The following is a 23,355-nucleotide window of genomic DNA, read 5'->3' on the forward strand; positions in this document are numbered from 1 at the left end:
TGGTATAAAAAACACGAATGGTTGTGTTACAGCGAGGACAAAAATGCACTTTTTTTTTTTCATCTCCTACTTTTTGCTACCGCCCGTGACTCACGTTGGTGTAAATTTGTAAGTTTTAGAGATCTCAAACATCTTTCCGAGCGTGCCAGGGATCATCAATCTTCTATGGAGCATCTGGACAATGCAGTAAAATACCGAACATTCGGAAATGTTAATATTGCAGCACAGTTGGATGAAGGACGCGCGGTTTCTATTCGTCGGCACAACCAAAACGTCGAGAAAAGCCGCCATGTTCTCGGTCGATTGATAGATGTTTTGAAGTTCATTGGTTGTCACGAGCTGTCCCTCCGTGGGCACGATGAACGGGCTGGCTCTTCTAATAGAGGGGTATTTTTGGATATGGTGAAATACACCGCATCCCTAGATACAGTATTGAGAGATCATCTTGATGCCGCGACTGTTTCGAAAGGGACATCTAAGGATATCCAAAATGATTTGCTCGACTCAATGTATAAAATTTATTTACAACATTTGGCTCTGGAAATTGAGAATTGCCAGTTGCTTTCGATTCAGTCTGACGAGACGACTGACATCACGTGCGTTTCCCAACTGGCTGTGATTTTTCGGTTTGTGAAAGATGGTAAACCTACCGAGAGATTTCACAGCTTTGTACCAATCGTTGATCGCACGGCTTGCGGGATATCGGCTGTACTGAAAGAAGTGTTACAGCCTTACAACGCGAAGTCAAAATTGATAGCTCAAACTTATGACGGCGCGGCAGTCATGAGTGGGTCGAAACATGGTGTTCAAGTTTATATAAAAGAAGATTCTCCTCATGCGCATTTTTTACATTGTTATGCACATCAATTTAACCTCGTTATTAAAAATATGTGTCTTGATACCCCTCTCGTCCGTATGTTTTTTGCAAATGTTTCGGGGTTTTCTTCATTTTTTTCCGTTTCGCCGAAGCGCTCTGACCTCCTTCGCCAGATATGTAGCCGCCGTCTCCCAGCTTGTGCACCAACACGTTGGAACTTCCAATCACGCGTGGTGCAGGGCGTGTCCGAAATTAGGTCTGAGCTCATTGAGTGTTTCAATGGCATTCAGAGCTCTCCGGTTTGGGACGAACGCTCTGTGAGGGAGGCGGCGTCTGCTAGAAGATGGTGATTTTTCATTTTTTCTCGCTTTTTTCTCCACAATATTCTATCACGTGGATGTATTATACGGCGCATTGCAGTCAAGGCTAATGGATGGAGCGTCTGTGCAGTCGTGTATTTCAGACTTCTGCGATGCTGTATCTCGTATCCGAGAAACAATAAAATACGACGACACATGGAGTGCTTCTTTACGCCGCGGGCAAACAACGCAGCGTTTGATTTTGTCTGCAAAGGAATGCTGTGACATTCTGGTGAATCAAATAGGCGATCGTCTGCGCACTGAACACCTTGCCGCGTTCTCTTTGATGAACCCAAAAATTTTTCAAAATTTGCACGTCAATTTCCCATTCATTTGTTGGCTACTGTCTCCAAATTTTACCCCATGATAAACGTGGGTAAATTGGAAAATGAAATGCGATGTATATACACCAATCAAACTTTTTTGAACATCACATCAACTTGCGCGCTCTATGGGTTCCTCATAGATAACACTCTAGTAACTACCTTTGCGGCGTCTGCAAAATTTCTGGACATCATTTTGACGACGCCTATTTCTTCCGCCGACGCAGAGCGAACATTCAGCACGCTGAAGCGTATTAAAACGTATCTCAGAAACACAATGAAGCAAGATAGATTAAATTCCTTTGCTGTTTTATCCATTCACAGAGACGTTATTTCTGGGATGCATGACTTTAATCAGCGCGTTATTGAGCATTTTGCTTCCAAGAAACCGCGGCGTGTTGCATATATGTTCAAACAGTAGAAGTCTTGCAGCATATATATCTATGAGTGAGCGACGCATGTCCTTATCTTTGCATTAAATTTCCTTTCTTCATAGTAACGTTTTAAACCTTATTTTAGGTTTTGTCTGCTTTCCCGAAGTTTCTGTTAATATGTCATTGTATTTATCTGGGTAAAAATTGCCTTTCCTTCTGAAAGAGGTTCAAAATAAACTATGTCTATATTTATTAATCCCTTGACTTGGACCGGTTTTAAAAACACTTTCTTATCGTTAAAAATTTTCGCTTTTGCCAATTGGTTGTTACCGATGGAATGGTTTTTATACTCATAAAATGATGGGAGAACTTACAGCGCTCATCCTGTCCCCGTAGATGGGGGTGACTTTGTCCCGCAGTAGCTTGCCCCGGTTGTCAAAATGACCACGCGCCGCCACTGCCTGTTATAATAAAAATCATTTTGTTGCGTTTGATTTCAGTAGGCTATATATATATTTTATCAATATGATTATGATATTGCTCATCCCGACGTTTCCCAATCGGATAGCAATTCCTCCCCAGGGAGGAATTTTGTCGTTCTTGGGGAAAAATTCTACATTTGCAGCAGTATTACTATTCTTTAATATTACTATATTACCTAATTATGCACACATTATACACTACTTAACTATACGAAGCGAAAGGGAGACATGTACTCTAGAATTAGATAAAGACCCATTAAAAATTGGATAAACAAAGAACTCGTATGTATGCCGAGGTAGGAATAAAGAGGTTTGATGATTGAAAGAACCATTGGGCCTCATCCGATCAAATATACCTTTGTATAAAGTCCGTCTAATATGAATCAAACTAGAGGAGTTCCGACATCTGACAAGTGTTCACTTACTTGTTCTAATCTAGAGTATACAGTAGGCCACATCGAAATTTGTAGTAGCTAATCTAGATTTAGCGACGTTAGTGACAATACTGTAATTCTGTATAGTGGGACTATCTCCAAAATGTTTACGTCACATCTTTGACGCAGGTAACCACCACTCATGCTGTCATACCACTCATACCTGTTATAGGTTTCGCCATCCCACTGATGAAGCATGAGCACTGATAAAGCATCGGTGCGCTGCATTGCAATTTTGATTAAAGTGACTCACGCAATATGGTCATGAGTGTAACAATGAGCAATAATTCAATCGATTCAATCATGAAAAGTTTTGTTAGAATGCTTTGTTAGAATAAGTTTAATCTACACGTGTGTGTGTGCGAGTGTGCGAGTGCGCGAGTGCGCGCGCATGCGCGCGTGTGTGTTTGTGTGTGTGTGTGTGTTGATTTCCCTCGAAAATGTAACAGTATCTGCATAATAGTTAAACGGTATAAAAGAGACGGGATACATGTGCAAGACCTTACTGGCCTAAGACACAGATGTGGACATGCACCCCAACAAGTATAACTGTAGTTTAGGACTGCTGCGTTATAGTAGAACAGAAGACATGAAATATACAAATAAAACTCTTGTACAAATACAATACACAGGACAAAGAGGTACAGCACCACGATGATATGTACAATAGGCAGTTTATGGCACGTTCATATCCCAGGTTCTGATGTGAAGGGATGGGAATAGTGTATAAATCGCATTTTTGTGTTTCTTACAGAAGATTGTACGAAACAAGTAAAAATTTGTTCGAGACGTGAACCTGCCAAAAACCAACGTTGGGTGGGACCACGACACAAAAATATTAATACTAATGCATAGCACCAAATCTCGTATTGTTCACTTTCCGCATGCATTAACGTAGTTTATTAGCGCACTCTCACCTATGTCCAAAAAAAGCACAATCACGTCTTACACTTAAGCTTTGGCCACTCTCTCTGTATATATACTGTATTTGTCATAGTAAATTCGCTCATTGGTGCTCGTGAATTCTCAACCTTTTTATTATTACGAATAGATTCAGTGTATTAAAGACGACAGTGATATTATCACGGTAAGTGCCAATCTTTCCAATGAAATGATCAACAGTCGTCAGTGACTAAAAGTTTACCTGCAATATTGATGGAGTTTACCATTGCTCTCCGAATTCGTGAAAGTACTTTCTGTTGAGAAACAACTTCATAAAAAGAAATCGTGACATGAATCGCCCCAATAATCAATATGCACCTTACCGTCGCTGCAGTGGCCGAGAACTTCAACCAGTTTGAAAAACGGTTTTGCAATGCGTGCTTAGAAACACGCCCATTTGAAGTCAACGGCATTATCTTTAAAGACCTATAAAGCAGGGGTCGGCAACATTTTGTCGCTCGCAGGCCAAAATTAAAGGTTGCACGTCATTGGCAGGCCGTACATATTTAAAAAAAGTTAAAAATCGAACGATTGACCGATGAATCACATTTTATCGCACAGATCAGAAGTTGAATTTCAAGCAGCACGCGAAGACTGACCATTCGAATATTTTTTGCGCCATTAAACCATTTGCCCTTAGCATCAACTTTTCTGCGTTTTGTTGCCATTTGTCTAAATTATAATTAAATTATAGGCTCATTGAACGCGGATCCGGCCCGGGGGCAGGCCGACACCTGGGACAACCCTTGCGCATCTGAAAAGTGCTAGTGTTTTTTTTTTGGTTTGGCTTAATTTACTTTCATTTAATCGCCATTGTCACCAACAGCTAATCGACTTCACTATATACCTAGGGTGTAAGCATTTATAAATACACCTTATAAATATATCTTAGATATTAAGCAGTATATTTTAAAGAATTGTACTAGATTACCAACAGAAATGATATACATGTACAGTGTTTCCCCGAAAATAAGACTGGGTCTTATTGCAATTTTCTTCCAAAAAATACCAGTAGGGCCCAATTTCAGGGGATGTCTTTTATTCTCATTTATCAAAATCAAAATTACAAAGTAGAGAATTACGAGATTTTCAAATATACAAATTAAGAAAACCGATATCCATTTACATATAAATACCATGTTTTTATTAAAAATAACTGCAAAACATTAGATTAATCATTGAAAACGTGTAGTGGAGATTTCCTGCCATCGACTATATCCAAAAAAAATTTGTGTTATTGACTAGGTCTTATTTTCAGGGTAGGTCTTATTTTCGGGAAAACACGGTACATACAGTCTATCTATAATATTATGTACACTTGAAACAATAGGTTGACTGCATAGAAAAAATACAATTTGAAGATATATAAAGAGAATAAAATAAAGCAGGACTGTATTAGAATTGATATTCAGATTTTGAATTTGGCATTCTGAATTGATATACAATATTAGAATGCCAATAAACATCAAGGGTAGAGTCAAGCATGAACTGGCGTAATACAATAATAACTATAATCAGCATGAACAATCTAAAATATTTCAGGAGAAGACTCGCCAAAAAAAGCAAATTGATCATACACAAATTAATCATATAAATCGAAATATTCAGAAACTGATTCCACCAACTCAACAAAGTGGTCTTTGTTGTTGGGTACCAAAGAATGTGTATTCTCGATATTTCATGTTTGCGCCAACATGTGCAAAACGCTATACCAGCACCCTCACTCCCATCTAGGTTGTAACACTGTTGAAGTGCAGGAAGAAATAACACACAAATACATGTCCAATAGGTCTCAGAAGGTTGTAGGTTGCAAAGGCGGAGGTAAGTTGCTATCAGTAGGCAGGTCCATATCCAGTGCTGAGAGCCTGGCAGAGACAGAAGGTTTCACCTGAATCAATCCCAGTAATTCATCCGGCATTTCTGTTGAAGCTGATTCGCTTTCAACTGCATGATGAAAACATAGATCTTGTTGTTAATGAAATAGTACTAGTAGTATGCATCAAATATTTACCGATAATTGGTATCGTGTTGGAAAAGTTTGAGTTCAGAGGGCAATACACTGCACTACAATGAGCCACAATCAAGTCTATGCAACAAAACAAATGAAGTTAACTGGCTAACTTATCCAGTACCCGACATGAACTGGTAAACGGATTTTCACCTTGTATTTGTGTGTAGTATGACTACTAATATTCTTTACTTATTTGATAATTGGTATTAGTCTAATACTTCTTATGTACACGATAAAAACTATTATAACTGTCAAAAATGTGTGCGATATAGGGATCTCATTTCACAAATAAACAATGATACTATGTTAATGTTTTAAGAAATAGAAAATATAAAGAAATTGAACCTTCTGCTGTTGGCCGATTTTTATCAAGTTCCTGTTTGACAGAGTCTTTAATAAAAGCTGAATGAACATCCATATCTTTCTGTAGTTCTGATGCATCCGCAAATACGTTGTCAACCCTACACAATTGAAAAAGCTCGGTATTAACAATGCAAATCACAGCCGATAAGAGTGATTGTACAGCCTTTTCGAATATTTCAAAATAACTATTAATTGATGACTTACCTTTGTTGAAGAACAGCAAGAGTATTTAAATTCTGGTACATCAATTGTAGACCATAGCACATATTCTCCGTAGATGCTACAGTTTGCTTCTCCGCTACTATTTTGGGAGGTAACTTCCCCCTCATGTAATCCTCAAATTCTTCTTCAGATAGTTGCAAACTAGTAGCATTCAAACCACTGTCAATAAATTGAACGGCACAACACTGAAAAACATGGATTTGATTATTATAAGAAATACATGGAAATAAAACAAAATGTGTATTCTAATTGATATCCTAAAATTTTCAAGTGCATGATTTTAAACTGCAAATATCATCCACTATTAAGTGAATTGTAAAACCTTATAGATATTCATGAAATAGCTATGTAATTTTGGGACTACCCATTGCCCATGAGAAGAATATCTTGTTGTAAATTATGCTATCAGACTCCACCTATCAGAAAAACAACCAAAAGAAAATGTTGAAAATCTGGTTTGTCCTCTTCCTCCCTAACTTACAAGGTTTGTAAAAAAGTATGCGTCTTCTCCTGCCATCAATCTGCTTGGATTAGAGAATCTTGTTATATAACTGATATTGGATTTCAATAAAGGTGGATTTGCTTTCAATACAATATATATCAATGCTGGTAAGTATTCATCAGCACTTGCAGGATTTCCATCATCCTGTACATGAAATTTAAAAAAAATTTAAATTGCATGACTAAATTTAAATTGCACGACTCACTTGGTGAGTAATTGGCCCGAAAAAAAACTTGATTTGATGATAAGTTTTAATGATATATAATATTACTTAAATGATTCAGAGTCGGCAAAAGAGATAAAATTTATTAATGCGTATGTGCGGCATCTCAATTCAACTATGGACAATAGACCATGGAAACATATTCAAAACTTACATATGTTACTATGCAGCATCCTTGCATCATATGCATACGGATCCACTAGCCAAACGTATTAAGGAAGGATTGGGAGTTAAGTCTCGTACAACCTCTACTGGGGGTTATATATGTTAACTCATGATTAAAACTTACAAACTTCGAATTGCAAAACAAGTATTACCGGTATTTCATATAGATATTCTGCAATACATTATATTTCAAAAAATTAACTACATAGTAACATTCCTTGTAATGTGAAAACTGTTCATTCGTAAGATTAATCAACAGATACCTTCGATAATTGTAGAGATTCGAATATATGTTTACTACATCTTGTTATGCACGACAGTTTGTCTTGAGGTGCTCTTTTTGAATCCATTTCAATGATAGCTACAAAACGAATACATATTTGTGTCATTACATTAGTATGTTTATTCTATAGGCCATTGAAAATTGTTGAAGCGATTGGCCAATTGTGCTAGGCGTTGAGAACATGCTTGCCATCGCACCTCTGATTACCCTGGCTGGTATGAATCCCATGGGAGATAACTATGTACAAAGAGAATTGCGGGATTCCTCGCCATTGTAGGGTGAATCAAGTAACTTCCTCCCAGGATAAATATAGTTTGAATTATACAAACAGTGTTAACTGCATGAAAAATGATGAAAAGTTAGGTTCTGTCTGAGTAAAAGGTGGCTTATAATAAGATGAAGGTATTCAAGGGAACCTATTCAACAGTATTAGTGTTATTGTTAACTTTTAATTAAAAGGACTTAATTATCATAAATTACAACAGAATTTTACAAAGCATTCCTAAAAAACATGAAACATATATTTATTTATCGAAAAAATACCAGTTATAGCTTTATCAATAGCAGCAGCAGCATCTACCCTTTCCTCATTCAGTTGAGCATCTAACATTTCTGTTGTAATCCAATGCAAACTTCGAATCTTTTTCTACAAAACAAAATAATTATATATGACTTCTCATAACTTCTTATTGATAGTAATGTTTTCTCCTAATCATCAAGAATATCGCAGTATTCAAGTAGTCCAGATGATAGGCCGTAGTAAACCATATGATTAGGCAGTCTTATTGTCATTTTACTCCCCGAAATAAATATGAAAATCCTATACTATCTACTATGCAAGGCTTGCCAGCACACGCAAATCTGATAACAGTTGTATAACTATTGTATAACTATAGTAACAGTCACCTGAAACAAACAAAGAAAAAGTTGAAGTATGCCATGCACCTGTACTGCCAAATCTTGACTTTCATCGTCTGTGTGATCGCTACAAAATATACTTCTGTACAATCTTGTCATTAAAAATTTTTCCACATTATCCATAATTCCCTCCTGGTCTTTTTCCGATGAATAACTACTAAACACAGGATGAGTCGTAAGCCTATCTGCCATCGACTGATAAAAATCCTGTACAAGTTCTGACTGCTCTTCAACCGACATTTCCTGGAACAACAATTGAATATATTTGATCAACATTTTGAATGGAAATTCACACTGACAAATTCAGACCGTCAATATTGTTATACTAGTTATTACAATGGCAAATAAATTGTGGATCAAAATTACAAGTTGATGTTAAACTTTGACAATTTCAATAACACACAATGGTAATTACAAATTGTTATTTGGAATGATGTGCCAAATGCCAATACAAAGTAGGCTAAATAGCAGTCAGCACTACTGGTGCCGATGAGAGGAAGGATAAACATACCTCCAAATCATTTAACACAAACAAACATGTGATCACTTGAAAAAGAAAAATCAGAACGTAAATTCCTAATATGTATGGCTTTAAAAAAAATTTTGTCAAACAGTGGGATATGTTCGTGAGTACAACGTATGGAAAGATATCGAACATCCGTAGTGAATCAAGCGAATTGAAAAATGATTTGCAATATATATTATATTGTTAAAAATTACCCTTTCCCATTCACCGCATACATGATGCACAAATAAATACATCAAATTATTTCATATTCAAAGGATGAACTTCAGATATATGAACAAATCGAAATTCTGTTCAAAATCAAACCAAAAGAATGGAAGCATGAGCTGGAAGCATTGGCTGATAAAAATAGAATCAAACTTACTCTGTTTACTACGAGTTTTTCCATGAATGATCTACATTGTTTCATGACATCTTTGGCAGCTGGTTCATTGAATGCTTTTATAAATTCCATAAAATCGTGTGATGCTTGCTTACTTTCATAGCTCTGTTGTCTTTCATGAGTTGCAGAAGACAGCCATCCCATACTTGTTCTATCTTGCCCTAAATAAATCTCTCACAATCAGTAAAGTATAAAATAATCACATTGGAATTGAACGAATAACAAGCTCAAAAAGTCATCAATATATATGCACAGCTGGTCTATATACATCTATAGTCTTCCCACTATCTGGACTTGAGTTTGGAGTCAACCCTTCGGGCATATGCATCTTTGCATGCAATGTCCAATGCAAATACGAAACAACTCTTGTCGAATGACTGCATAAGTATGCCTATTTGTGAGTACCAAAAAGCCCCTTAAAATAATTAATCTATTATAGTCTGATTAAATAATATGCTCAATTGGAACTGCTTAATGAACACACATTGATAACGAACGCTTAGTTATTAAATGTAAAAATGGGAAATTTGAAATGGTTCCATTACATTTGAACCCACGTACATTTGAACCCATGACAATTGCACCTGTATGCTATTGCACCTATGGAATTTTTTTTGTTTCACGGATAGTTAAACCCATGGGTTTTAGCACCCGCATATAGATTGAACCCGTGGATATACGCATGGGTTCAAATGTACATGGGTTCAAATGTACGGTCACCATTTGAAATAACTTACTCAGCAAAATTTTTCGACTGCTATCAGGTGATTTCCGTGAGATTGGTGTTAGAAATGTTGCGGCACGAGACGGGGATTGTTTTTGTGCCGAATTATTTCTAGGAGACACTGCATTTGTTGGACTGTTATCTTCATGATTCGGACTCGGGGTGAAAAGTTTTTTCAAGCTCTGTCTTGTACGATTTTTCTTATCCTCAAATTTGGAGAAGGTGCTGCTAAATTACATTGAATGCTTTTGGAATTTTTAGAAAACAACTTCATAACAATAACTGTATATGCACCAAAAATCCAAGATGTAAGAAATTAACAATTCATGCTGCAGAAATGTGAATATGCTTTATGTATGTAATGCGATTTTGTGGAACATAGACCACATCAAAAGAGCCTTTTCTTGGAACAATGACAGTGGTAATATAACTCAATTTATCAACTATATGGTTATTGAAGCTATCCAGTTTTTATATTTCGGTCCATGAAGATAATACTAAAGCAGTAGAATGAGGTTATACATACAGGATGAATAATAGAAGTAATACCTAATGTTAAATCAGATCAAGGTAGCAAATTCCTGAATAGTCATGTGACTGTCAATTCAATATTGATCATCATTAAATAATCAATATTTAATTTAAAACGCAAAATTGACGGGCACATTTTATAATGCCAATGAATATAACAGAAATGGAAGAGGGTAATTTAGTTTTTACAGGGTTATAAACTCAGTTATTAAATGAAAACAAATAAAAATTCAAAAACATAAAATACAATTTAATGATATTTAATGCTTTTTATAAGCTATACCATATCAATTTCTTGATGTTATTGTTATTATAATATATATAAATGGTTATGGGCGACACTGATGTATGTACCATAAGTCAGTTTCCAATTTCTACCAAACAACTTTCTTGCTATAATATGAAATAAGCAGCATTACATGTAGTAACAAAAAGTATGTATCGAGTAACTGCCAAATAACCATCTATAACCTCTATGCCTCAAATTTCAATTTGGTAAGATTTAATTTCCCCTCAGTTTTTAACTAATTTATGAAACTGCTAATTATAATATATCAATTAATAAAGTATCAATCAGCATTATCATGAATAATGAATTGGATGAGATTTCAAACAGCAGAGATCAATCCATTGAATTGAAACATATTTACATCAAAAACAAGAATTCTGAAAATTTGAGGCATGAGCATGCTATGCAAAAAAAAGCTAAAAAGAAATAATAAATTGAATAATCACAGTCAATGAATATCACATATAAATAGTTGCGGCTGGCTAACCCACCTAGCAAAAGTGCTTTCACTCTGTGCAGTAGAAGTTGGTGGGGTGGTAGGTGTGTGTGATATCTGAGCAGGACTGTTAGCAATGGGGGAAGTCACAGCTTTATTTTCCTGCTCTTGAAGTTTTTTTGCTAATTCATGATCTTGATCAATTTGTAACTGTTTTTGTGATTGATAATGTTCCCTCCAACACTTGGAACAATATCCCTGCAAATGAAAAGAGAATATGCCATTTCGGGCAATCATGGCTTTTATTTGGCAAGCTCTATGTTGTGATTGTGATGTCGTAGTGACGCAATTTTTCGATGACGTAGTTAGGTGGGGGTTAGGAATACTATATGCAAAAATGTTTGTACCACGCCATCTAGTAGTACTTATGGCGTTTAGTGAACATGCGGCCAATACTATTAAGACAATATTACATTTTTATTCAAGATTATCCTATGGTGGGCAAAACCCGCTACTGTCATTTGTAATTAAAAGATTGAGAAACAGAAAAATTCAATCTTCTGACTCTGGCAATTTATAATAACTAAAAGGCCTACAGCAGTACAGTGAAGCAATCAATATTGCAATATTTAGTTAGGTTATACCTTCCATGCATAATTTCCATAGAATCCACATCCATTTCTACAAAGCAATTCTGCTTGGTCAAGATGTATTCCTTTTCTACTGCCAAGTGATTTTATTGAAGTCATTACTTAATTCAGTAAAAAACTCCTGAAATCTGAACTACAATGCTGAGAACATTTGAATGATAGCAGGATATTGCCAATTTGCGTGATACAGTGAAAGTATTACAATATTATCCTATTTCTACAGCAAACTTTAAAAGATAGGTACCGTACTGTACAGTAGGTACCGCACCTACCGGTACGTTATTACCTGAATAATGTAATATCATGACGGCGCAGTCATACAGTAGGTCAGGGTGGTCCAAGGTTGTCGCCTTCCCGGACCACAAAAATATTTTTGCATTGTTCGCGGGACACAATAGCAGTAAAAATATGTAAACAACAAATGCTTTTATTGTGCAAACGATTGATCCTTGTTTTTCATTTATCAAGCTAAATCATACAAAATACGCCAGAAAAATCACTGAAACATGCAAAAGTTTAGCTATATTTACATTTAATGTAAGATTTCAAACTCTTCATAAAGCAGTAACAGAGAAAGTGCTCCCGCAAATGTAAGTGCTCGAACAACGAGGTTCTCAAAGCAAAATTTCCCTCGAAACAACACTAAATGCGATTTTTCGATTAGGCTACCCTTCAGCAAAGGCGACGCGGGCCACAGATAATGACGCCTGGGTTTGGACCACTCTGCCGTAGGTTAGGTACCGGTACCTACCGTATGACAGTACTGCAGTATGAACCTTGTTCGCCAACCTAAAACTTACCCCGACTACCCTACCCGAACAACAATCAACTAAAAAATCCCCTAAATAGGGTACCTATCGACCGCACTGTAAATATGAGGTACGTGGTCAAATTTCCAACTAACTTCAGAACTTGTCTGAACCAGTATATCTACCGTGGAACGGTAACCTAGGTAAAGCCAACGGCCGGCAACCAACTTGCCTAATGTTAAGCAAGTTCATGGACGCCATCTTGTGCCATATTTGGGAAACGCGAAACAATGGAGTCTTATGGAAAATTTTCGTCGTGTTGTTGTACCGAATCGAATAAGTCCGCTGGTACAAGTGCTAGAATGAAACTGAAGGGTGGATTTTGAACTTTAAGATATATGCTATCTTAATATATAACGCAATTTAGGAAAAAAAACTAACCAATGCGCTAAATTTGACCCCAAACACAGCGTAGAACCATTTTTGGTCATATTTCCAAAGATTTCATAGTGATACGCTAATTTGAGGCTGTAAAATGTCTCCGCAACAATCCTACAATGTCATTTGTTCTTCTAGCGCAGCTTTGAGCTGAGCAGTAGGGCATTATGAGAGATTGACGACCGAAAAATGTCAACCAGAAAATAGAAACGGCCATTGAAGCAAAGTTGGGTCGGCCGGTAATTTCGAAGAAAAAATACAACTTTTCATCTGTGACGTCATAAGGAACGCCATTGTCAAATGGTTAATTATGACGATAAGAATGGCCAATTTACTTCGGAAGCAACTCGGAACCGGTATACTTGTCTTCAAAGACAATTTAATGTACTATAAATGTAATTTGGCCAACATGAAAGGATATAAGCATGTACGGCTAAGATTCTACTTCAAAACGCGACCTTCAAAATTTTTCTACGCAAAATATTAGTGAAAATAATAGGTATGTTTCAATGATTGTGTTGAAACTTCCCAAAAGGCGCCGTGTTAAATTGCCGAGAACAATAGGCACAAGATGGCGTCCATTGTCTGAGCGTTGCCTCGCTTATATTATATCAATGACATTAAACAACATGATAGGCAACTCTGACGTCACTCCATAAGACTACAGGCAAAACATTGTATTTCATGATACGCTCCAATGCACATATTTCTCGTCGCCTTTCGCGTCCGTTTTCCGCTCGCTCCTGCTACTCGGCGTCTTTTTTACGTATAGTACCTGCCTTTTTGCGCCTGTAACGAAACAAAATAATCTCTATATCTAAGAAGTTTTGCTTACTTGGAAAGCTGGAATAACAGGCAAGCTGTAAAGAGCAATTCTGAACATCATAGACGTTTTTTTTTTATCAGAGAAGATTACAAACGCGATAGCGGAAAGATTTGTGTGGAACATTTTGCAGATAATGACAAAGTTCAAAGTTAGTAATTTTAATGTTTGCGCTTAATCATTGAAATTTCATTTAAAGAGGGTGTCATACAAAACTGTGCTGCGATACAATTCCATAACACAAAGTTTGCACCTATCGAACTTGCTTTTGTAGGTGAATTTATTAGATATATTACATATTCAGTTAATCGTAGGTAACATTGCTGGTACATAATGCATCGTAGATAGGTTTGTTTAAATTTAGGAATTTAGCTCATAGCCCACTAATTAATATTATCTTCTATGCAGGAGGTTGCAGGGCTGAATTCAACTTGCAGCCTTACCGATCACCTGACGATGCTCATTTAGTTTGGCTCGAGCAAGTCTTCTTGAAATGCTTGTGTGGATGGAAACTACCTATATTTTTTGCCTTCCTCCGATTTTAGACAAATTTATTCTGAGGGATTTCGCATATAATTCTCACTGATTGTTGGCTGTTTATAATTCCTATTGATTGTGAATTCTGATTATAACAATGAGTTGAAAATTTTTTTACCTAATTTACTGGCACCTTTTTCTTGTCAATACTCCAAGCTGAGGTAATAAACATGACAATACATTTATGTCATCTGGAAGCAAAATATGCACACTAATTAATAGTTTGGCACATTGAGATAATACATCATGACAGAAAATACAAGTTAAAGATATGTATGACCAACACATGGTAATTAAAATTAAAAAAAATTAATAGGGGCTGTGGAGTATGGAAAGTTCAAGACAAAGAAAAGAACAAATGTTCATAGCTCATGAACTCTCAATTTTGCCTCCATTGCTTTGTGAAGGCCAGTATATTTCGAGTGGCTGAATTGGTTTACCTTTATGATAGCAACGATTTTGTATTTAATATAGCGAGATTATTTCAATTTAATTGAAGTGATATAATTTCCCAAAGCAATGCTTGAATCGTCTAGAATAGATCAGTGGTGTCAAACTCATGGGTTTTCGAGAGCCGCATTGCATTTTGAAAATTGTAAAAAGAGCCGCAAACAGTTTTTGATAATGTATACTTAAAAGATATTTTTAAGATAGTTTTAGTTTGTGACATATATTGTGATGCAACTAAACAGTTGGATTAAGTTTTATTATTTTCTTCAATTTCAAATGCAATTACATATTAATATTTGCATTCCACTATTATTGCAACATTTGCAAGTTACAGTATTTATTATAAAAAATCGTAAAATTCTATGTACAACCATCAAAATCATTTTTGAACAAGCTTTGAATAAGGAAAGAATAATACATACACTAAAAATAACTTAATCTAAATATATGAACCTAAAATTAACAAAAATACTACAGTATAAACTCAATGTTTTAATAATTACATTTGTCCTGGCGTTTGGCATCTTTTTTGTGTCACCAGCATACTAAGGCCAGTCTGAAATGATTTTATAGTACCAACTCTAACTAACGAGGCCACATGATCATGGGTTTATCTGGATCTTTACGAATGTTTAATTAATTCCAGTAATGCAAAAAAGTTACTTTTATCATTTCATGTATAGATCAGTAAAAAAACAAATGACAGATTTTTTCGACAAGACATTTCGCACTACATTGCGTGGCATAGGATTGCTTGAATTATTATTGATATTGATTTTTAGTAACTAAGTCGTTGTATAATTATATTAATATACAAACACATGGAAATTTTCTGTTCGAAGTTGGTCTTCGAATTTGTCATATTGACTGCTGAGCTTATTGTGTTTTTTGATTGTATTGATGGAAATATGACAAATTAAATAATGTGCTTCAGAATTTTGTGAAGAGCAGAAATGTTACAACTCCCATTTTCTTCGAAAATGCCACCTTCTTCATGTACTTTGCGTTTAATTTAATTACTCAAGTGTTTTATTCAAGTATTCTTTTGCTAGCTTGATGTGTATTCTTAATTGGGTCAAAATGTGGACAAAAAAAATCAATATTCCAAAACTACTTTCAGTAAATTGTTTTCTGTGTGAATAATCAATTTCACTTTAGAAGGTTTGAAAAATCTATTACATTTAGATAAAAAAAAAAAAACTTCCAAAATACTATTACAATTATGGTTAAACGTTCGAGGGCCGCACTGGAAGTTCTCTGGGGCCGCGAGTTTGAGATCCCTGGTCTAGATTGAAGTTGTTCAAAAAATATATGATAGTAATTTATCATGAATGATGAATATACCCCTTCCGGAATTTCTTCTATAGTACTACCAAAAGTTGATGAACCAAATATAACACAGGTGCAGTGAGGTACCCGTAATCCTCATTTCCAAAGCTGTTTTAAGTATGTCTGGCGTGTTTTGTGCCTTTTTACAAATAAGACCGCTTATGCAATCTTACGCTTTGGAATTTTTAGTTATTTTCCTCAAGCTCTGCAGGATGTGGGGGCCATACACAACTCTACCGGAGGGTCAAATGTCTTTGCATGCCTCCATAGGTTGTTTTTCTATTGCAATTTTCTATTTTCAAATGCATTATATTTCTTGGAATCACACTGTCACTGATATGTCGCCAGACTTCTGATATCTCCCCGTCTGCTATAGTTGTCCTGTGGATAAATAATAGGAAATTGAGATTAGACGAATAGTTGAAAGTTTTGCTTTATGTCGGCTTAATTTCTTGATTGATATACTTACTATTTCTGCTATTGCCTCTTGTGCTGCAAGAGTCTCACAATGCTTAGACAGGTTTGTCCACAACTTTCACATCTGAAGAAAGAGAGGAGATTTATTAATTTTCGTTAAGAATAAATAAAGCAGTCTATATGATTCAGAATGGAAAAGCTACTAAATCCAATATCTCATGTTTTATTTAAAAAATATTTTACTGAATTTGGTATATAAACCAACTAATAAAAGGCTTTAGTCAGAAAATTACAAGCATTCGTGGCTCCAAATACTTGAGAAATCAGACTATACAATATAGACCGGTATGAGTGAAATGTTAGGTGAACTTGTTAACACTTTGATTCAATACGCAAATAAAAGTGAATGCGTAATAGTATGTTACAATGAGCAGCAATCAACAATGAGTATATATCCTCACTGGTTAAAAAAATCTAACTGGAGGTGCATGAACTATTTGAAACCATAAGGGGTAAGTAAATATGTAATTTCGGCAAATGGGCAACTACGTACCGTACTGAATTAATAACTTCGTAGTATTTGACAAAGGCTGGCTTTCACACATGTACTTAACAGTGCGATGCCCGGGTGTGATATACAACAATAGTATTCACCTTACCTTTTACCGATTTCTTTTTACCCCAACTTTCAAAAATATCATTAAAATCGACAACAACTGTCAAAGCAGGCACGAACACCATTCGTGCTACGCCTTGAAAGCAGCGCACATCCGCTCGTTTTCGTCTCGTCAAGTATGTGCATTGGAGCGTGCTATCGAATACGATCTTCGGACAAAAATGCCGGAGTTGCGCATCATGTTGTTTAATGTCATTGTATTATATATACGCTTTGGGTAAAGCTAGCGGCCACTTCAAGCGGACAGTTACCAATTTTTCCAAATTTGAACCCGCCATGTTCCACGACAGTTGTCGCGAATTCACTTAATTGCGGCTACATGGATGCAAAAAATTTAACTGAGTTGAAGCGTAATTTATGCAAGAAATAATTTTTTCTCATCCAATTCATTAATACGGTGAATTTGATGAAGATATATAAAACATATATTAAATTTTAAAACAATTCCACTTTGCGGAAAGTTGGGAAATACCCCCCAATTAAAGGAAAATTTTTAAGAAATTGTCGATATAACTCAGTTAAAGCGTCATTTATGCAGGAAATAATATTTTCTCATCCAATTCATTAATACAGTGTATTTGGTGGACAAATATAAAATACATATTAAAATTTAAAAAAAATCCACCGTGCGGAAAGTAGAAAAATTCCCCCCAGTTTAAGAAAAAAATATAGGAAATCTCCAATTTAACTCAGTTAAAGCGTAATTTAGGTAAGAAGGAATTTTTTCTCATCCAATTCATTATTGCAATGTGTTTGGTGGACAAATATAAAATAGATATTAAAATTAAAAAAAAATCCACCGTGCGGAAAGTAGAGAAATTCCCCTCAATTTAATGAAAATATTTAGGAAATCGTCTATCCAACTCAGTTAAAGCATAATTTATGCAAGAAAGAATATTTTCTCATCCAATTCATTGATACAATATATTTGGTGGAAAAATATAAAATACATATTAAAATTTAAAAAAAATCCACCGTGCGGAAAGTAGGGAAATTCCCCTCAATTTAAGAAAAAAATATAAGAAAATTGTCAATTTGACTCAGTTAAAGCGTAATTTAGGTAAGAAGGAATTTTTTCTCATCCAATTCATTAATGCAGTGTGTTTGGTGGACAAATATAAAATAGATATCGGAATTTTAAAAAAATCCACCATGCGGAAAGTAGGGAAATTCCCCTCAATTTAATGGAAATTTTTAAGAAATCGTCTATTTAACTTAGTTAAAAAATAATTTATGCAAGAAAGAATATTTTCTCATCCAATTCATTAATACAGTGTATTTGGTGGACAAATATAAAATACATATTGTAATTTAAAAAAAATCCACCGTGCGGAAAGTAGGGAAATTCCCCCCAATTTGATGAAAATATTTGAGAAATCGTCTATTTAACTCAGTTAAAGCGTAATTTATTCAAGAAAGAAAATTTTCTCATTGAATTCATTTATACGGTGTATTTGGTGGACAAATATAAAATACATATTAAAATTAAAAAAAAATCCACCGTGCGGAAAGTAGGGAAATTCCCCTCAATTTAATGAAAATATTTAAGAAATCGTCTATCCAACTCAGTTAAAAAATAATTTATGCAAGAAAGAATATTTTCTCATCCAATTCATTAATACAGTGTATTTGGTGGAGAAATATAAAATACATATTAAAATTTGAAAAAAATCCACCGTGCGGAAAGTAGGGAAATTCCCCTCAATTGAAGAAAAAAATATAAGAAATCGTCAATTTGACTCAGTTAAAGCGTGATTTAGGTAAGAAGGAGCTTTTCTCATCAAATTCATTAATGCAGTGTTTTTGGTGGAAAAATATAAAATACATATTATAATTTAAAAAAAATCCACCGTGCGGAAAGTAGGGAAATCCCCCCAATTGAAGAAAAAAATATAAGAAATCGGCAATTTAACTCAATTAAAGCGTAATTTAGGTAAGAAGGAATTTTTTCTCATCCAATTCAGTAATGCAGTGTGTTTGGTGGACAAATATAAAATACATATTAAAATTTAAAAAATCCACCTTGCGGAAAGTAGGGAATTCCCCCTCAATTAAAAAATATATATAAGAAATCGTCAATTTGATTCAGTTAAAGCGTAATTTAGGTAAGAAGGAATTTTTTCTCATCCAATTCATTAATGCAGTGTGTTTGGTGGACAAATATAAAATACATATCAAAAGTTAAAAAAAATTCACCATGCGGAAAGTAGGGAAATTCGGTACTCTCGAAATATGGACACAAAGATGACGCACAACCTGAATATAAAAGATGTACCAGGATAGGTTCAGATTTAGAATGTAGATTGTACGCTTTTGGGAGCGCAGGGAATAACCCATTTATGCAAAAAATAATTTTTTCTCATCCAATTTATTGATACAGTGTATTTGGTGGACGAATATAAAATACATATTGAAATTAAAAAAAAATCCACCGTGCGGAAAGTGGGGAAATTCCCCCCAATTTAATGGAAATATTTAAGAAATCGTCTATCCAACTCAGTTAAAGCATAATTTATGCAAGAAAGAATATGTTCTCATCAAATTCATTAATACAATGTATTTGGTGGACAGATATAAAATACATATTAAAATTTAAAAAAAATCCACCGTGCGGAAAGTAGGGAAATTCCCCCCAATTTGATGAAAATATTTGAGAAATCGTCTATCCAACTCAGTTAAAGCATAATTTATGCAAGAAAGAATATGTTCTCATCAAATTCATTAATACAATGTATTTGGTGGACAGATATAAAATACATATTAAAATTTAAAAAAAATCCACCGTGCGGAAAGTGGGGAAATTCCCCCCAATTTAATGGAAATATTTAGGAAATCGTCTATCCAACCCAGTTAAAGCATAATTTATGCAAGAAAGAATATGTTCTCATCCAATTCATTATTACAGTGTATTTGGTGGACGAATATAAAATACATATTAAAATTTAAAAAAAATCCACCGTGCGGAAAGTAGGGAAATTCTTCCCAATTTGATGAAAATATTTGAAAAATCGTCTATTTAACTCAGTTAAAGCGTAATTTATCCAAGAAAGAATCTTTTCTCATCCAATTCATTAATACGGTATATTTGGTGGACAAATATGAAATACATATTAAAATTTAAAAAAAATCCACCGTGCGGAAAGTAGGGAAATTCGGTACTCTCGAAATATGGACACAAAGATGACGCACAACCTGAATATAAAGGGTGTACCAGGATAGGTTCAGATTTAGAATCTAGATTGTACGCTTTTGGGAGCGCAGGGAATAACCCATTTATGCAAAAAATAATTTTTTCTCATCCAATTTATTAATACAGTGTATTTGGTGGACGAATATAAAATACATATTAAAATTTAAAAAAAATCCACCTTGCGGAAAGTAGGGAAATTCCCCCCAATTTGATGAAAATATTTGAGAAATCGTCTATTTAACTCAGTTAAAGCGTAATTTATCCAAGAAAGAATATTTTCTCATCCAATTCATTAATACGGTGTATTTGGTGGACGAATATAAAATACATATTAAAATTTAAAAAAAATCCACCGTGCGGAAAGTAGGGAAATTCCCCCCAATTTGATGAAAATATTTGAGAAATCGTCTATTTAACTCAGTTAAAGCGTAATTTATCCAAGAAAGAATATTTTCTCATCCAGTTCATTAATACAGTGTATTTGATGGTGATATATAAAACGAATATTAAATTTTAAAAATATTTCACCGTGCGGAAAGTTGGGAAATTCCCCTAACTTATGTTAAAATCAACGGAATCGTAAATTTATATAAATTAAAGCGAAATCTTGTCATATTTATTGATCATTCCCATTCTCCTCCATAACTAAATATTATTTTTGAAGTTTTATCATGTTCTTATTTCATTTTATTGGTTTACACTACAACCTCGTAACACCCCCTCTCACTCCATCTCAGTAGTAACTTATGCTGGTATCTTTGGGTCACCTTCGGTGAACGTGCAGCCTTAACCCAGTACATCAGCAGCCTAAATCAGAATAGTATTGTCAACCTTAACAGATGAGGTGGCATCATCAAGATTAGTAACGATTTGACACTTATGGCGCTTCATTTGTTATGTCGAATATGTATGTCGCCGAACCGTTTAATGCTGTTGTTAAAAAATATCTCAGAATTTGAAAGACTGTGAAACTGTATTAAAGAGCTAAAGGAAGTATGGCACACCGTACTAAGACGTTGGAAGAAACGACGATACGATCGATAGCAGCCGCTACGATCACTGTAAACGTATGAAGAAACTTTCAATTCCCAAATGAAGTTTTCACATGAATCGATCAACAAATCGTTTTTTATTCACCAATCACAAAAAAATGGAAGCAAAAAATATCACGAAAAACTTGTATACAGTAGAAACTCTCCGTACGAAAGGCTCTGGATACGAAAAATCCAACAATTCTTTTCCGAAAACTTGCATAGTGATATTTGTTCATTTTAGATTAATTTAATGCAGGGATGTTCAATACAAACCTAATATTTGAATATTGCGACCTTCGAATATCGTTTTTTTGGTGTTTTTGAGAATACCGAATATGACGCACATTTCCTAGCGCCGTCAAACTTTCGATTTAGAAAAAAATATTCACAGCCATTCCATTTTTTATCGCAATTGAAATCAGCCGTGCGCGTCGTGGCACTAAGTTATGGCGCCGTGGGTAGCGCCGACTCAAATCAAGTAAAAACCGACTTAAAAAATAAAACAAGTTTTCAGGTCTTAATTCTCCATCAGTGGCGGACGGTAATTTGGGAATCAATCATTTGATTATGACGATGGTAAACAAAGGTACATAAGCATACCGTTCTTAGTTTTTATTCGTTATTACTATGTTCTTCCTTCTTTCCGTATGTTCTTTGTTTATTTATTATGCTGTAATCTAATTCTAACATGTAGTTGTTGGATTTTAATCATTAATATAATTTATACGAAAATGATGTCCGAGTTTTACGTGGACTTAAAACGGATTAGGGCATTTACAGGTAAAACGCCTTATGTAATACGACGGGTCTTCGGAACGAATTAATTTCGTGGGTAGCGCTTCTACTGTATATTCATGGCTCTGTACTCAATGGACAGGTTAACGGGAAATGGCCATTTGATCTACTTGTTAGTGTCAAGTGGCAACCCTTTGAAACTTATTTTTACATCAAATGCGTTTTAATGCCAACCGGCCTCGTATGCTGGACATTTCCAAAGTACGTCCAATATCTCCGCAATATCTCCGTTGTAGCATCCAGCATGAAACCAGCGTGGACACACATCACAGCCAATCTTTAAAAAAAGTCAAAATAACATGAATATAAAATTATATATTGCATGTTTATTGAACATCTATTAGGTTACTTACCCATTCTGCTTCTCCCGTCTCCCCACAAAAACTGCAGTACGTCTCCACGCAGTCTGTCAGAAATGTATTTTTTAACTGCGTAATGTTTAGATAATTATCTAAATATCAAATATTCATTTCGTCATACCGGAATTCTGAATCACCCAACTGGCAATTTTCGCCCTTTCATCGATTGGTGAAACAACATGGATGCTTTTAGTTTCCAGCATCATCCAAGCGAACTGCAATCGAATATATGCCAAAGAACCAATAGACAAAATAAGTTGTTTCAAAATAACGCAAAATAGTGTGAAGAAAATCATGAGAATGTTGTTTGGTATATGAAAATAAATTAATCAATTCTTATGGAACAATTTCTTGTGAATAAATTGACAAAGAACATATACTGATGTATGGATAATTAAATTTGTATGACTTCCTATATACCTTTATCACGTAAATTCCACAATCCCTCTGAATGGGATGTTCAGTAACCGTTGGTGTCCAGTTTTCGCATTCTTTTCGTAAATTCATCCAGTTTCTGTGTGTTGTAACGTGTGTAAATTCAGTTTTACTAATATACTTTTCATGTAACTTCATTTTTAAAAATCAATACTTTTCATTCAATT

The 23,355-nt window shown here is 34.8% G+C and overlaps 1 protein-coding gene and 2 long non-coding RNA genes across 4 annotated transcripts; 1 reads left to right on the top strand and 2 right to left on the bottom strand.

The window, feature by feature from the left end:
• Positions 1-4,615: 4,615 nt before the first annotated feature.
• On the bottom strand, positions 4,616-12,490 carry LOC120345821 (rab5 GDP/GTP exchange factor-like). Of its 2 annotated transcripts, none has more exons than XM_039415377.2 (11): positions 11,951-12,490; positions 11,362-11,564; positions 10,064-10,275; positions 9,309-9,487; positions 8,446-8,661; positions 8,044-8,146; positions 7,481-7,578; positions 6,809-6,973; positions 6,310-6,512; positions 6,088-6,203; positions 4,616-5,675 (listed from the first exon to the last, which is right to left on the bottom strand). In XM_039415377.2, exons 1-11 carry the CDS (start codon positions 12,053-12,055, stop codon positions 5,524-5,526), a joined length of 1,752 nt encoding a protein of 583 aa, XP_039271311.2. In that variant the 5' UTR covers positions 12,056-12,490; the 3' UTR covers positions 4,616-5,523. The 2 variants fall into 2 exon arrangements, with proteins under 2 accessions (XP_039271311.2, XP_039271310.2); XM_039415376.2 differs by having other exon boundaries at positions 10,064-10,278.
• A 1,261-nt stretch (positions 12,491-13,751) lies between these two features.
• On the top strand, positions 13,752-14,706 carry LOC144425651 (uncharacterized). The gene is made up of 2 exons (XR_013477577.1): positions 13,752-14,117; positions 14,375-14,706. It is a non-coding gene; the product is annotated as an uncharacterized LOC144425651 (long non-coding RNA).
• Positions 14,707-15,273: 567 nt separating this feature from the next.
• On the bottom strand, positions 15,274-17,457 carry LOC144425652 (uncharacterized). Its single transcript, XR_013477578.1, has 2 exons — positions 16,752-17,457; positions 15,274-16,663 (listed from the first exon to the last, which is right to left on the bottom strand). It is a non-coding gene; the product is annotated as an uncharacterized LOC144425652 (long non-coding RNA).
• Between the last annotated feature and the right edge of the window lie 5,898 nt (positions 17,458-23,355).

This window comes from Styela clava, chromosome 8, assembly GCF_964204865.1.
Source record: "Styela clava chromosome 8, kaStyClav1.hap1.2, whole genome shotgun sequence".
In the NCBI taxonomy this organism is placed as follows: domain Eukaryota; kingdom Metazoa; phylum Chordata; class Ascidiacea; order Stolidobranchia; family Styelidae; genus Styela; species Styela clava.

Coding starts and splice junctions, on each gene's coding strand:
- LOC120345821 (XM_039415376.2), bottom strand. CDS start 12,055: ATGACTTCAATAAAATCACTTGGCAGTAGAAAAGGAATACATCTTGAC. Junction 10,279..11,361: donor AGTGAAAGCACTTTTGCTAG/GTGGGTTAGCCA, acceptor AATGTAATTTAG/CAGCACCTTCTCCAAATTTG. Junction 5,676..6,087: donor AAATCGGCCAACAGCAGAAG/GTTCAATTTCTT, acceptor TTCATCATGCAG/TTGAAAGCGAATCAGCTTCA.